Source organism: Prosopis cineraria, unplaced genomic scaffold (assembly GCF_029017545.1).
Source record: "Prosopis cineraria cultivar Desert tree isolate PC_DT_omini unplaced genomic scaffold, ASM2901754v1 PC11, whole genome shotgun sequence".
Taxonomy (NCBI): Eukaryota; Viridiplantae; Streptophyta; class Magnoliopsida; order Fabales; family Fabaceae; genus Prosopis; species Prosopis cineraria.
In genome coordinates, this window is record NW_026555342.1 from 37,216,837 (window position 1) to 37,232,478 (window position 15,642).

The 15,642-nt window shown below is 32.2% G+C and overlaps 1 protein-coding gene across 2 annotated transcripts; it reads left to right on the forward strand.

Annotated features, from left to right (window-relative positions):
- Nucleotides 1-212: 212 nt before the first annotated feature.
- LOC129285681 (katanin p80 WD40 repeat-containing subunit B1 homolog KTN80.1-like) lies at nt 213-10,153 on the forward strand. 2 transcript variants are annotated; one of them, XM_054921456.1, is made up of 18 exons: nt 213-463; nt 1,089-1,219; nt 1,488-1,605; nt 1,937-2,163; nt 2,244-2,346; nt 3,288-3,358; nt 3,792-3,866; nt 3,950-4,093; nt 4,405-4,582; nt 5,646-6,164; nt 6,651-6,704; nt 6,782-7,035; nt 7,236-7,361; nt 7,618-7,692; nt 7,804-7,916; nt 9,038-9,154; nt 9,241-9,309; nt 9,659-10,153. In XM_054921456.1, the coding sequence occupies exons 1-18, from the start codon at nt 439-441 to the stop codon at nt 9,720-9,722; spliced, it is 2,463 nt and encodes an 820-aa protein (XP_054777431.1). In that variant the 5' UTR covers nt 213-438; the 3' UTR covers nt 9,723-10,153. The 2 variants fall into 2 exon arrangements, with proteins under 2 accessions (XP_054777431.1, XP_054777433.1); XM_054921458.1 differs by lacking the exons at nt 213-463; nt 1,089-1,219 and having other exon boundaries at nt 1,932-2,163.
- The last annotated feature ends 5,489 nt before the right edge of the window (nt 10,154-15,642 follow it).

Consider the following 15,642-nt stretch of genomic DNA (forward strand, 5'->3'; position numbering starts at 1 on the left):
TTGTCAAAAAAAAAAACCCGATTAACCCAGTTAACCCACTGGGTTATACTGGATTGAACTCGGGTTGACCGGGTTACACCGATTCATTCTCTCACCAGTTTAGGAGTAAATCCAAATTGGATAAGGATCGGGTTATCAGTTTTCAGGTTGACCCAACCGATTCGATCCGGTTCAATACCATGGATTTCCCTTTCTCACACTGTGGAATCTAATTACATTTCTGTCTGTTCAGAGCCGAGTTGCTTCTCAGAGAGAAGTTTAATCCAATTCCTACCTACCGCTTCGGTCCCATTTCAACTCGCAAAGTAGCTGCAGCCTTTTTCTTCCTCTTCTTCAGCATCGTTGTTTTCGCAGCAACTTGAAGTAAATCCGAGTCCTGCTTCCTACTTTTTCTGTGGAAACGATTTTTGTTTCAGAACTGACTTTTCCGAACCAAGAATGGCGAAGCAAGGATACAAGCTACGTATCCTTTTTTTTTTTTTACTTGTAATTATTGTTTTCTTGTTTGATGTTTTTTTCTTAAGAGAGAATTGGTTGACCGGGACAGCATCTGCGTTCATGTTTTCAAACTTGAACTTTAGTCTTTATTTCGAAATTGAAGTTAATATTATCGGTTCTTAAGCTTCTGTTCAAATATGTAGGAACCGTATCTTTAAAGCTTCAAAATTGTGAGTTTATTTTTCTATCTTTGGTTTTCTCGTTTGATAGGAGGGCAAGCTGTATATTTATGGTCCTTTTTCTATCTGAATAATGCAATTGAATTTTATGAAGCTGAAGGTGGTGATTGGAAATTATGGCCAACAATTGAAATGTTGGGTTTTGCATTTTGTTTGTTTGCCACATACTGGAATCAAAACTTGGTCTTAGTCTTGATTCTTGCTTACTCTGTTTTCTACTGGATAAAGTATTTCGTTTTAAAAACTTTGGATATCTAGCTAAAGTTATGAGTTTTGGCTTTCCAGCTGATATGCAATTTATTGTCTATTTATTTATTTCCAATTTGGGTCAGTATTTTTCTGTGGATGAATATGCTGGTTATTGATGTCTATTCTTTTTTTATAATACGCTTTCCTGAGCAAACTTTTTAGAGGAATTTGTGGCCCATTCAGGCAGCGTCAATTGTTTAAAAATTGGAAAGAAGGCATGCCGCCTTTTCATTACAGGAGGGGATGATCACAAGGTCAATTTATGGACGATTGGCAAACCAGCATCTTTGATGGTCAGCTTAGCTATTGTCTTTATTTTCTTAGCTTTTACATTATGATATGGCTTTTGCAGAATTGTTAACTGGTAATGGACCGTGAAGATTTCATTGATATATGTGACTGGAGCGTGCGACTTTACAAGCCTGAAATATTTTATCGCATAGTGGATTTTATTATGACATGGAACTTTCTTCTGCTGGCATATGACATCGAACTTTCTTCGGCTGGCAGAATTATCATGTGTATCATCTAATTATTCTGTCTTATTGGTGCTAAATGCAGAGTCTCAATGGTCATAGTAGTCCAGTCGAATCTGTGGCTTTTGATTCAGCTGAAGTGTTAGTTCTTGCTGGAGCATCAGCTGGTGCAATAAAGCTTTGGGATCTGGAAGAGGCAAAGAGTAAGTTCGTTTCTTAGATACTTAAGTTTAATGGCATACAGTAAAATGTAAATATGGGGATTTTGAGAGATTTGGATTGTACATTAGAGAAATAAGACTCAGAACACGTATCCAAAAGAATCTTGCTAGACATAAATTTAGACAACTATTTGATTCTAGAATTATGAACGACCCAATTTACATTGTGCATGATGTTATAAGGGAAGCTAGGAGAAATTTTATAATTCTAAACCCCTAAGCTTTATAAATAGGTGCCTGCAATGTGGGATTCTGATTTTTTAAATCTTCAACATGCTCCTGATTTGTTTTTGCCATTGTACTTGAAGTATAGTGGTTCGCACTCTTACTGGACACCGATCCAATTGCACTGCTGTTGAGTTTCACCCATTTGGTGAATTTTTTGCATCTGGATCCATGGACTCTAATCTCAGAATTTGGGATATCCGGAAAAAAGGATGCATTCATACATACAAGGGTCATAGCCAGCGCATCAGTACTATAAAATTTACTCCAGATGGCCGCTGGGTAGTTTCTGGTGGGTTTGATAATGTTGTAAAGGTATGATGTGGTTTGAAATAGTTGCGAACTTTTACAATTATTCTATCAATGAGATTATGATTTACCTGGACAACATATAGGTGTGGGATCTGACAGCTGGAAAGCTCTTGCATGACTTCAAGTTTCATGAAGGACATATTAGGTCCATCGATTTCCATCCACTTGAGTTTCTTATGGCTACAGGTGAGTTAGCAATTAAAGTAATTCTGGAGCAGTTGGAAGTCTGACTTCAATCATGTAGAAATGTGCAGTATCTATATACTTTCTTCTTTTATAGTATAGTTCTAGTAGAGCTAAAATCTTGAAAAGTTATTGTTCAACTGTGTATGTGAGTAGCTTAAAGACGCATGGTTTCAGTCATGTTGTTAATTCAATGGGATATCATAGTTGGATTTATGCCTAAATTTACCATATCTTCCCTAGGTTCGTTTGTCAATCAGACTTAATTAGGAATTTTTAATGCTCTGCCCTTGTGGATTTGTCTAAATTTGACATGTAATTTGTTTCTTCTTTATTTCATCAAACTCATAATAGTGAAACTCATATATACCTTTCAATAAAAGCTTCCATGATTAACTCAAATGGGACCTGAAAACTAAAGAACTCTAAACTTTATCATTTAGAAATTTTACAGATCTATGTTTTAAGCGAGTTCCTTTTTTGACCTGCTTAGAGACTGACCAGCTCTGCTGAATTTTGATCTTCGTTGACTTCTCTTTCTTTTGTGGTCCTCGACTCTGTTCTGTTCACTTTACAATTAGTTCAATTTTATCCTCTTCTATAATTATATTTTACAGTGATGGATCATCAGCTGCAGCCACTCTCTTTATTGTTTGACATCTAATGAGCAATAGACCTTGAAATCCTAAACCTTCACATGAAACTAAGATAATTTGATACATCAACATTGAGCATATATGTTGGAAATCTTTTCTACGATTCTTTAGTGAGTATTGTTTCCTATGAGCACTTGCAGTGCTTCTAGATATGTGATTTAGAAATTTATCAATATGCTTTATCATTGTGTGTCCTCTATCTTCTCTAGATTTCTGAAAACTTGATTTATGCTAACATATGATTGCAGAGGGCTTTTCAACTGATTGATCTTCCAAGTTATTTTGCAGGTTCGTTGGACAGAACAGTGAAATTCTGGGATTTAGAAACATTTGAACTTATTGGATCGGCTAGATGCGAAGTATTTAAACTCTCTGAATATTGTTTGTCCAGTCCAAAACTAATAAATTATGATCATTTATGTCAATTTGTTCTTGCATACATGCCTTTCTGCATTTGATTTTCAGTTACAACACCGTTATGCTAGTTTAGACTCTTATTAACTTTCATGGAACCTATTGTCTCTACACTTACCAGTTACTCATCACAATATTGTTAGTTGGCTTGGTGTATAATATACTGCGCTTGTAATAAATTTACCCCGTGTAGTATGGCGCACAATCTAGACAAATTATAGTGTAATGCAGAAACTTTCTTATTGGTTGGCTCTTCATCTAATGTAAGCCTGCACGTTTACTTTTCAAATTCACATGCAACGCCACACAAAGATGTACATAAAATATGTAAACAGTACAAATGTGGCTTCTAATTGATGCTCTTCTACTTTTTATTAGGCTACTGGGGTACGCTCAATAGCTTTTCATCCTGATGGAAGAACCCTGTTTGCTGGACTTGAGGATAGTTTAAAGGTACAGATCATTACAATAATGATAATACATGATAATGCAGCACCTGGAACTGGATGAAGATATCATATGTTCATATGTTATAGGTTTATTCTTGGGAGCCTGTTATATGTCATGATACTGTTGATATGGGATGGACAGCACTTGGTGACCTCTGCATTCATAATGGGAAACTTTTGGGTTGTTCATTCTACCGCAATTCTGTCGGAATTTGGGTGGCAGATATATCGGTATGATCTTCTGTCATTTAAATCAGCTCTTCCCTCTTCTTTATTTTGCAAAATGTAATGTCTTTATTTCACCCAATAAAGATTATTTATATTGTTGGTCTACAATTCTATCTATAGATTTGTTTGATTACTTTGTTCTAAATGTGATGCCAGCATTCTTGCACTGTACGTGATTGTAGATAGTGTGGGTTTATTTATTTAGATGTTATTTAGGTGAAGAATGACTACTTTGTATGACGCATATGGTTGTTCTTATTCACCTTTCTCTTACTCTGTTAGCTACTAATGAGTGTCATATATGTTTCTATTAGCTTATTCAACCTTATGGTGGTGGAATGGAACCCAAGAAAAAAGAAGGCACAGAGAAAATTTTTAGTCTTGAGGGAAGCCAACTGGAGAATGTGGAGGTTGGTCTGGGTCTTACTTCAGGGTTGCACTGTTTGTCTTCTGACAGTGAGTCAAAAGTGATAAAGAATATATACATAGACTGTAAGTTGATCTCTTGCCTTCTCTAAGTTGTAGTTTGAAACTGTTTTCCCCTTTTTATTGTTTCCATCTGTACTCTTTTATCCTTTTTGTGGTCATTTTGTTTGCTTGCTTGCTGACATATCCCAAGTGATTTATACAAATTTAGCAACTTTGGTACTAAAACTGTTGCTTGTATATTTTCAGCTTTAGCTTTTAGAAAATGCAGTTGGTCTGTTGCTTGTATATTTTAAGCTTTAGCTTTTAGAAAATGCAGTTGGTCCAAGTGATTCTAATTTTGTGGTTTGAAACCCCTGAAAGGAAAAAAAGAGAAAAGAAAAAACTTAATAGGACAGTGTAGTTCTAGAAAAGTAAATCTCATTGGTCAGTTGCATTTTACATTGCTGCATTCTATATAGCTCATCCTTGTCTGCATAAGTATTGTCCTACTTAATAATTTTAGTTCCTTAATTTTCTTCTAGATTTCTTTACTTAAAAGTTTTTGCCATCTTGTATAAGTTTTTGGCTTCATAAACCTGCATAAATTGATCCATTTGTGTTTCAATTTTACATGGTTTGGCTTGAATCTGTATACTATAGTGTAGCCTCATCATAGAATATTAAAAGGTTCTTTTATTGATCATTAGTTTCATAATAAATCTGGCATTATGGAATCTTGAAATGTTTTGGCTTGCAAAAGAGTAAGTGCACCTTATAGTAATTATGAACAAATTAGTAGATACAATGCAGTTATTGTATCAGTGAATATCAAACTGATGGTTGAAAATTTTGATTTTGCATGGAAACATGCAAACCTTTTCATGTGGTAAATATATTTTTTTCTGTTCACAATTTAATTATAATTTTGTTTTCTGTCTCAGATTTTGTATTTGATGAGAGTATATCTTTTTCCATTTAAGGTGTCAAAATTTTAATTCATGTGAAAGCATACACTGAACTTTTTGATATGGAGTATTCGGATTAAGATTATGTGGTTGTTTCCTATTTATTTATAATTCTAGTTCTAGTTATTTATCCAGATATGTATCTAATGATGTTCTCTTTCCTTCCACACACACACAAAAAGCCTCTGGAAGTAAACCTATTGCTTTACAGAGATCTGGGTCTTATAATTCTCCAAAAGTGGATGTACCAGATGATTCCAAGGAAATTTGTAATTTGGGAACACTGAAACAGAACCCTGCATCAGTTCATGCAAAATCAAATGGACAATCTCTTAGAAAGTCTTTTATTGTGCCGAATGTTGTGCCTCAGGACACTCCTGATGGTAAAGATTCAGCAAAACCTGGAAGAGAAACTATCACCTTTTCAAGAACAAAACCCGGAATGTTACTCAAGCCAGCTCATGTAAGAAGAGCATCCACTGGCAGATTTGATGTTGATAGATTTTCAGCAGACGTGGATTCTGGAGCTTTTGGTTATACAAGAAGTAAATTGGAAGATGCAAAGGATCCTGACTTCCAAATGAAGCTAGAGTCCCAGAATGAAGTCAGAGAATCTTGTGAAGATAAATATCCTATTAAGAGTATTACAGAAAACTATGAAAAGACTTCACCTCCAAACAAACTCAATGGCCAAGAAAGATGTAAGTTCCTGTTCTTAGTGAGTGTTAAACCACAGTACAGGTCAAATGCAAGTCATTATTATTTTTCTCTAGACTTCCATATTGTATCTTATTATGTTCACAATAACTGCCCTTGATTGATTTACATTCTCTCTCACCCACTAACTCTCCCCCCCCTCCCAAATTTTTTCCTTGATTTTAAATTGTCAACTGATGTCATTTTTTTTTTGAACAAAAGTCAACTGATGTCATTTACCTAAATTATTTAACTTCTCATTGATTTGTTAATTGGTTGCCACTGTGATCCTATCATATTATATAGTTTCTGCGGCTATGTTGCCTTACAGGAACAAGCTCAAGTTCTTTGTGTTTTTCCTTTTTCAACTTCTCATTGATTTAGTGAGCTGAGTAGGCATTTATAATACATTCAAAGATGCCATGCATCCTTTGTTTATTATTTGTCATTCGATTTGTGCTCTTACTAGTGATTTTCTCAATATATTTCAGGTGCGGAATCCTCCCCTTGCAATGAGAGTAGTCCCGTTAAATATGTCAATGGAGGTTGGTCATCCCCAATGTATGTAGTTTTGTAGTGTATAATGAGCTGTGAAATCTGATTTAGATTTTGCTTCTGGCAGTTGCTGTTGTACGAGGAAGGACCCGTTCTCTGGTTGAGAGGTTTGAAAGAAGGGAAAAGGTTCACACTAGTGAAGATCAAACTAATGCAAACCCTGCCATTATATGTGAAAAAATGGGAAATGTCAATGAAGATCAAACTAATGCATCGCTTACCAGAGTGTTGGAAAGGCAAGAAAGAGGCAATGAAGATCGAAGTGATACTCCCCCCATACCTGCCATGATGTCTGAAACTATTAAAGCCCCCACCATTCTGGTAAACTTGCTCTGCAATGTGGAAGCTTCACATAATTTTAGTTACTGGCATCTTACTATACAGCATAAACTAGTGAACAGTGAATTCTCTTGTGCCATGGTAGAATGTGGTTCTCTAAACAAATTGGTGACACTCCATTTTTTAGTATATTCATGTGGGTTAGTTGAACTTAGTCAACTTTATCCTGCTATCATTTTCAGAAAGGTGAGCCTCAAGTTTCTGGGAGGGATGTAAGCTCTGCGAATGAAGGGGAAATTATTGAGGGCCTGATGCAGACTCATGATGTAACTTTAAGCAGTCTTCGCTCACGCTTGACAAAATTACAGGTAAATTATAGCAAGTAATTGATTTGAATATTTTTTTTTTCCCCTTTTAGACCACAAAATTATTTTGGTGGGTGTTGCCAACCTGTATTAATCTTGGTACTGCAAGTTATAACAGTGATTGACAACATGCTGATGTGCAAAGTTGGTTTGTTTGTGTGTGCTTGGGAGACTTCATTCCTGGTTTAGATTTTGAATGGATAAAAACTGAAAACTGATTTTGAACTTGTCATTGACATCTTCTAGTGTGCATTTGCAGGTGGTGCGCCATTTTTGGGAACGGAGGGACTTCAAAGGTGCAATAAATGCTCTGAGAAAGCTGCCAGATCAATCTGTGGGTATCGCTTGAAGCAGATTGTGTTTAATGTTCATGCGTGCTGGTTCCCCCCCCCTTTCTATGTAAATATTGGTAGCCCTTATGAAAATATCTTTCATGTGGATACAGGTGCAAGCAGATGTGGTCAGTGTTCTTGTGGAGAAGTTGGAGATTCTCACCTTAGATTCGTTTTCTTTCTTGCTTCCTGTGCTCAGTGGCTTGCTGGATAGCAAGACAGAAAGGTGATTTGTTATAGATGTAGTTGCCATAGAACTTGTGATGGAAGTCAAAACATGTAGAACTTCTAAGGCTACATTTGGTACACAATGAGTTTTAAAGGATTGGAAATGGGAATATGAATGGAATTGGGAATGGAAATAGATTGAGTTTTAAAAACATGTTTGGTATGTTGCTAGAATACCAAATACTAATATTTTGTTTTGATACATGTAATTATAACATCAAAATACCATAATACCCCTCTACCCTTTCAGGAAAAAAACCAACCTAAACCTTTCTCTTTTCCTGTTACTGACCCTCTTCTTATTTCCTCTCTCCCTTTCATCTTCCTTTCCTTTCTCTCCCCCTGGTCCACAAGCCCAATCTACATTCTCCCTATGCCGAACCAACTCCCACTTGGGTTCAATTTGTTTTAGGTCAACATGGTCCCAACATCACTGTTTGCTTCTGATTATAGTAGGATTTCTTATGTTGATGAAATTATTGATGAAAGCTATAGTCACAATCCTTGTCCTCTGTTGCTATCGAATGCATCTGGCTTGCTCAGATCTGTGAGAATCGCTTAGATCTAAGCTCTACCACCAATTAAGGAACGACAATGACAGTATATGATGAAGGAAGGTGGGGATCTTTAAAGGGTCTGGGTACAACGGACAAGGATGGAGTTGGTCAGAAAGGGTGTGATGGATGACGGCAAACATTGGATGGCACAGAGCTAAGGATGACTAGTATTAGGGCAAAATAGTGAGGGGTAATCTTGTCCAGAAAAATATAAAGCAGGTATACTTTGGTCCAAAAAGATTCATTCCCATGCCAACAAGTCCATTCCCATTAGGGTTGGTGGATTAGCTGAATCCCCTGAATGTGGTAAAGGTGCAATACTTGCAATGCCAAATCCCTTGTACCAAACTTGCAATTTAGCTCATTCCCTCGCCCATTCCAATTCCCTTCTTCCCGTTACCTCCTACTAAATGTAGCCTAATTTGAATCCATTAGCGTGGCTTTCTGTTTTTGAGCCTTAAACACTGGCAACCAGATCTTGGAATCTCATGCATGTTTTTCCTGCCTTTCCAATAAAATTGACATGGTTTTGGTTGACATTTACTATGTTCTGATTTTGCAGACATATAAAGGTGTCATTGGATATTTTATTAAAGCTGGTGGCAGTCTTTGGTCCAACAATTCATGCAGCCATTTCGGCGACTCCCTTTGTTGGGGTTGACTTGCATGCGGAGGAAAGGTAGCATGTGTTGTTGTCATATGCCTTTCAGCGTTCCATGTTATTTGTCAATAAAACTGACATGATATGTCAAATCTTGAGGACAGGCGGGAATGCTGCCATCAATGCTTTTTGCAGCTGCAAAAGATTCAAAAGATTCTTCCAATACTAATGCGGTAATCATACAGACTTTGTCCTGTCTATACTTGTATAGAAACCAATGCGGCAAGCTGATGGTTTTAATATAGAAATGTTAGAAATCCTTGCCTGTTTCCATTTCAATGTTTTGAACGTGTCATATAACTTAAAATGTACCATCATTTGGTTTGGAAAACAATGTGGAGGTAACTTTTGATTCATATCGCAAAAAGATTATTATAACAATTATCACTTGTACAATGTCCTTGTTGGTTGGTTATTCATATTTCCAATTTTATCTTCCGTAAAGCATCAATCTCTCTGTTTTAGCTACCAAGAGTCAGCTTATTTTGCTTAATTCCTATGTTCTTCCCACTTTTGCTGCAGGAGGGGTGATTTACTGGCCAGGTCTGCCCTAGAGTTAAATCTAGTTCTTCAACAATCCTGTTGAAGATACCGTGGCCATAGATGGATAATGTGCAGAACATGAAAAGCCTTCATGTTGGAATGTTGTGAATTGTGATTGCAGCCAACAATTTTGTCTTGGTGACATGTTCTACTCGCTATCATCATCGGCTTTGGATCAATGGCAGAGCGTTATAACAATGAGATTTTCCAGAGAGCTGAATAGGATATTTTTCCTCATCTTTATGATATCTCTGAACTGCAGGTTCATCTTCCTGAACTGAATTCGTTTATGTCGTGCATTGTTTTTGTTTATTCTTTTTTCTTTTATACAAGAGGGGTTGGTTGGCCTGAAGACCACAGCCTAATCCCTATGCGTCGTTCAGCTCTGTCAATGTATAGTAGGTGCAAATTTGTATGTATCTACTGATATCCAATGAAATGAATAATCATTTTTTTTGGCACATGGAATAATCATTTTTTGGCCTCAAAGCGATAAGAATGTTTGTAGCACTACAGGCCTCATCGGCCCATTAATTATGGTCGAGTAATTCATGGTCTCCTTATAGGGCAAGGTTTGTATTTTCATGTCATGTTTATGTTTATAAGAATGCGTATGCAGATGCAGAAGTTCATTGACTCCTTACGCCATAAAATTGGCGAGACCGGCTTCAATTAATCCCGTATACTTTTTTCTATCAGAAATGAAGTGCATGTTTGGATAACTAGATTAATCAAATCTAAAGGTTCAAACCGTCGTTTTATAAAAACATATTCAAAGATTTTTTTTACATATCAAAATTAAGTATAAACTTAAAATCATGGTTTTTTAAATATTCAAATATTCATTATCCATGACAAAAGCAATTATAAATTTGAATCATAGTTTTCTTAAAAACATTCAAATATCTCTATACAAGCAAAAAAAAAAAAATCAATTATGAATCAAGAAACATGATTTCTAAAGTAGTTTATGATTTTTAGATAAATTTATCCAAACGTTTAATTGAAAAGTAGGTAATAGTAATTTATGAGATAAATATAATTTTGGATTCATAATTGATTTTGTCATATAGAGCGTGAATATTTTTAAAAAAATTATAGTTTTAGGTTCACAGTTGATTTTGTCATGTATAATGTGCCTATTTGGATAACATCTATTTTTAGAAGTCAAAACTATAATTTTGTAAAAATATATCCAAATATTTATATTACATGCTAAAATCACTTATGAATAAAAACTATTTTAAAAAAAAATATTCAAACACCCATTATATATAGTAAAATTAATTATGAGCTGAAAATCATGGTTTTCTTAAAAATATTCAAGCATCTCTTATTCCATTAAAATCAATTATGAACTAAAAAAAATTATTTATAAAATAATTTATATGATTTTTGGATAAATTTTTAGAAACATATAATTGAAAAATTAAATTAAAAAGTAGGTAATAATAGCTTATGAGATAACTGTAGTTTTGAATTTATAATTAATTTTGACATGTATAGTAGTGTTTGGATATGTTTTTGAAAAATATGGTTTTAGATTTATAATTAATTTTAACATATAATATGAGTGTTTAGATATATTTTCACAAAACTATAATTTTATCTTATTTTCAACTTTACTTTTTAATTCTGATTAAAATCAATCTCATTAATTAATTTTATAAACCAATTATATATTACATAATATAATCCATTATATTCAAAATCAATTATATTAATTAATTTTTTTAATAATCAATTATACCTAACTAAAATCCAAACACACCCAATGAGCTTTTGGATATTTTAAGGAAAACATGATTTTAAATTTATAATTGATTTTAACATGCAACATATGTATTTGGATATATTTTTACTAAATTATAATTTTACGTGATTTTCAATTCTATTTTCTAATTTTTCTTTTTAATTAAACTTTTCAATTTCAATTAAGATCAATTTTATTAGTTAATTATATAAAATAAATTATATACTACATAACATAATCAATTATATATTAAAATTAATTATACTAATTAATTTTTTTCTTGCAGAAATCCAAACGGCCCTGAATGCATGTTAGGATGTCAAGTTTGGAAGTTCAAATGGACTTTTACTTACGCACTTTTATCAAATTCTTGTTTGGTTTGCTCAAGTTATCGCTCTTTGCAATCTAGCTTTTCCTCGCAAATGCACATTTCCTAAAACCGATTTTTTGGATTAACGTTTGGTTAACTAAAGTTTGCACAATTTGAAACTAAAATAACTACCGTTGGATGGTTACTATAGATCAACAGTAACCATCCAAATTTTATTATTTAAATTTTTTATACTTATAAAATTTTTACATGATATTTTTTAAATTTTTATATAGTAAAGGAAAATAAAAGTATAACATGAGACCTATAATACAAAGATAAGTGTAGGACCTACAGTAAAAATGAGTAATAAATAAGAAACTTACATGTGTGAAACTAACAAAGAAATTATAAATTGAATTAAATTAATATGTATATGGATAAAAAATTTTAAATAAAAAATTATTGCTTATATTTTTTATATGCATATGAAATAAATTTTAACATGTTTATGTGAAGCTAATACATTTTGAAATAACAAATTGTTCTACCAATGGAAGTTGGATCTAGTAGAATGGGCTAGTATTTTATAATGAGGTGAATCAAAATTTAAATCCCCATTAGAGAGGTGCCCATGTTTAGTGTATGATCATACCTCAAATAAGATTGACTTCAATAGAAAGTACTTCTAAGTAATTAAAAAAAATAACAAATTGTTCTTTATCATTTTAATATGCGCTTGCTACAAATTTTAAAATAATTTTGTGGGAATAAAAAGGTTTTTTTATGAGATGAAATAAATTTTTGTTTTTAAAATATTTGATGACATTTGAGTATACAACAATTTCAAATTTTCAAATATTTGAGTATACCTGATGATAAAAAATTTTAAAATCAAACAAATTTTTTTTTTATCATCATTATAGCTATAAAATTAGGGTTAAAGGTTATGAGAAAATGCTATGTGCCCATTTTTAGGTTTGCCATAATCTATGCTTTGAGACGTTTTTTTTATAATTCTATGCTCTGAAATCAAGTTTGAGATTAGGCTTAGGATGATTTATTATTTTTTAATATATATAAAATATATATTCAAGTTTAGAGTTAGGTTTGAGATGAATTATTATTTTTTAGATGTATTAAAAAAATAAATTTTATTTATTTGAAATTCAAATATGATTATTTTGAATTCAAATTAATACTTATCTATTTAAAAATTAAAAAAAAAAGAACATTTGTTTAAAATTTCCTATCTGTCATTCAAAAAAAAAATTCCTATCTGTCCTCATGACTTTCAAAATTTTCAAAACACCCTAAATATTTGGAAAAAATTAAGGTTCATATGATCAATCATATAATAAATTCGAATAAAAAATTATTGATATATCTTGAGTGATTTCATTTGATCATATAATAAAGTGTGTGTGTGTGTATTCAAAATTTAAATATATAGTTTTTAATCATGGGATACAATATTACTAAATACTAAAAATTTAAAATTACTCAAAATAATTACTTATGCTAAATATAATTCAAATTTTAAAGATATACTATCTTAAATTTCAAAGCTTGATTCTGTTTTGAATTTTGAATTTAAAATTACTCATAATAATTATTATAATAACTGGTGATTATATCATATTAGCAATTTAAATTCCAATTTTCCTCCAATGTAAATATTATACCAATTATAAATAATAGTGTTTGGCTATGATTTCATTCCACGCTTCCAGCTTCAACTAAGTCATGTATAATTCATGCTCCTCTTTTTTATAGGATAATCAAATTTTTGCAATTTATGAGATCATCTATTTGTTCATTGGTTATTTCTCATTGATGCAAATTTTTCTTAGCTTCTCCAATTTTCAAGTAAATTGTTTGGCATACTGCACCTATGCACAAGCAAGTAACTCTAACATCCACATGCTACTTGGTGATTATAAAGCTGATGCTCGACACAACCTTTTTCCTTGCCTCCAAATTTCAATTTTGATTATGCAACAACTTTGCTTTGGTAACTGTCTCCAATTGGCATACATGAAAGGAACCTAGAGATGAATTTGCTAAATAAATAAATAATCTAACAATATCTTTAGATTTTATAATGGCTAGTAACAAATCTTGGTTTGCTCAAATTTTATTTTTTTTCATGGTTATCATTTATATTTTTTTGAATTAATGTATAAGCTCATTGAGATATTGCAGTTCAGTAATACTTAATAGATAGACGCTTATAGGCTTCTTCCACTGCAAAGCATAATTTTCCTCTCAATCTCGACAAAGCCAATATATAGCTACTAATTTTCTCTTAACAAAGCATGTCATAGTGGAATGACAATACCTTTGGATTGAGACTCACCCAAAATTAACTATACTTGAAGGACTAAGAAGGCTGCATCAAGCAAGGATGCCCATGTAATTAGCCAAGTGTCACAAGGAGCAAGAATGGTTTATTATTTTTATATGTATGTGAAATAGAATATTTAGGTTTGGAGTTAGGTTTCATGATGATTTATCATTTTCATATGTAAAAAAATTAATTTTTATTCATTTGAAATTCAAATTTGATCATTTAAAAAGGAGTAATTAAAATTTGACAATGTCTATTTATTTAAATTCAAATCAATATCTATTTATTTAAAAATTTAAGAAGAAAACTGTGTTTAAAATTTTTGATGTATCTTGATGAGTTTCAAAAATTTTAATCTATCCTAAAAATATTCTGAAAATTAAGCTTCATATTGAATGTATATATATTTATATATTTGAATTTAAATTAATATCTATCTATTTAAAACTTAAAAAATAATCCCTGCTTAAATATTTATATTTGTTCTCATAATTTCAAAAAATTTCCATAGCATAATAAAATATAAATATTTATATAACTGAATTTGAATTAATATATAAATTAAATTAATATATATATATATATATATATTTAAATATTTAGAAAACAATTATGGGTTTAGCTAGATCTATGTATTTTGGTTGCAAATATGTAGAAAATAGAATTAAAAAAAACTAGAGATACTTCTTTTGGTGAGTAGTGCCTATTATTTATAATTGAGGAAAAAATATAGGTGCTTGATATAAAAAAAAAACACTACTTGGTCCTAATTAAATTAGTACGGATGAACTTTAAAATTTCAGATGATTAAAAGTATTAGTAACAAAAATTAATTAGTGCCAATGAAAAATAAAAACTGATCATGCCATGTACGATGTCTACATATTTTCACAAATCTCATTTTTTCAACATTATTTTTCACTTTTCAAGCGTAACATCTCACCACACCCTCCGGGGTCTTTTGCTCACTTAGGCTCACCATTACCTCGTGGGTCTATTGATGCTACATCTTGACACAACCTTATATTGCTCGTTTTCACATACGGTCACTACTTTCAAACTTAACACATGCGTTTTATTTAAACTCATCATCAATTAATCAATTACAGATATCATTACAAAAATCACTCTTGCTACATTGACAATTCATTTGAAGCAAGTATATAAACATAACTTTTCATTGCATGACACACACACATTTGCCACTAACAGTTCACATGTATAACACATATTTAACACCACAATACAATTAGTATATAACTACCTAAAGTAAGGTTCCCCTTGTTACTTTAAACCTTTGAGATGTCAAAGGTTTACCCCTTAATATTTATATCCTCCAAGCTTGAATTCCCAAGCCAAATTGGTGTCTAAGAGCTTAATCTACAATTTACCAAGTTAACCCTCATTAACATTATCAACCACACACATTTCAACTCTCATCTTCACTTCTAGATTACCCAATGCCCACTTTGTATGAGATTAGGCCTACCCGTGGGGTTTATTAATTCTTTTTAATCCCCAATAATATTAATGAGTCATTAAACTCCCAT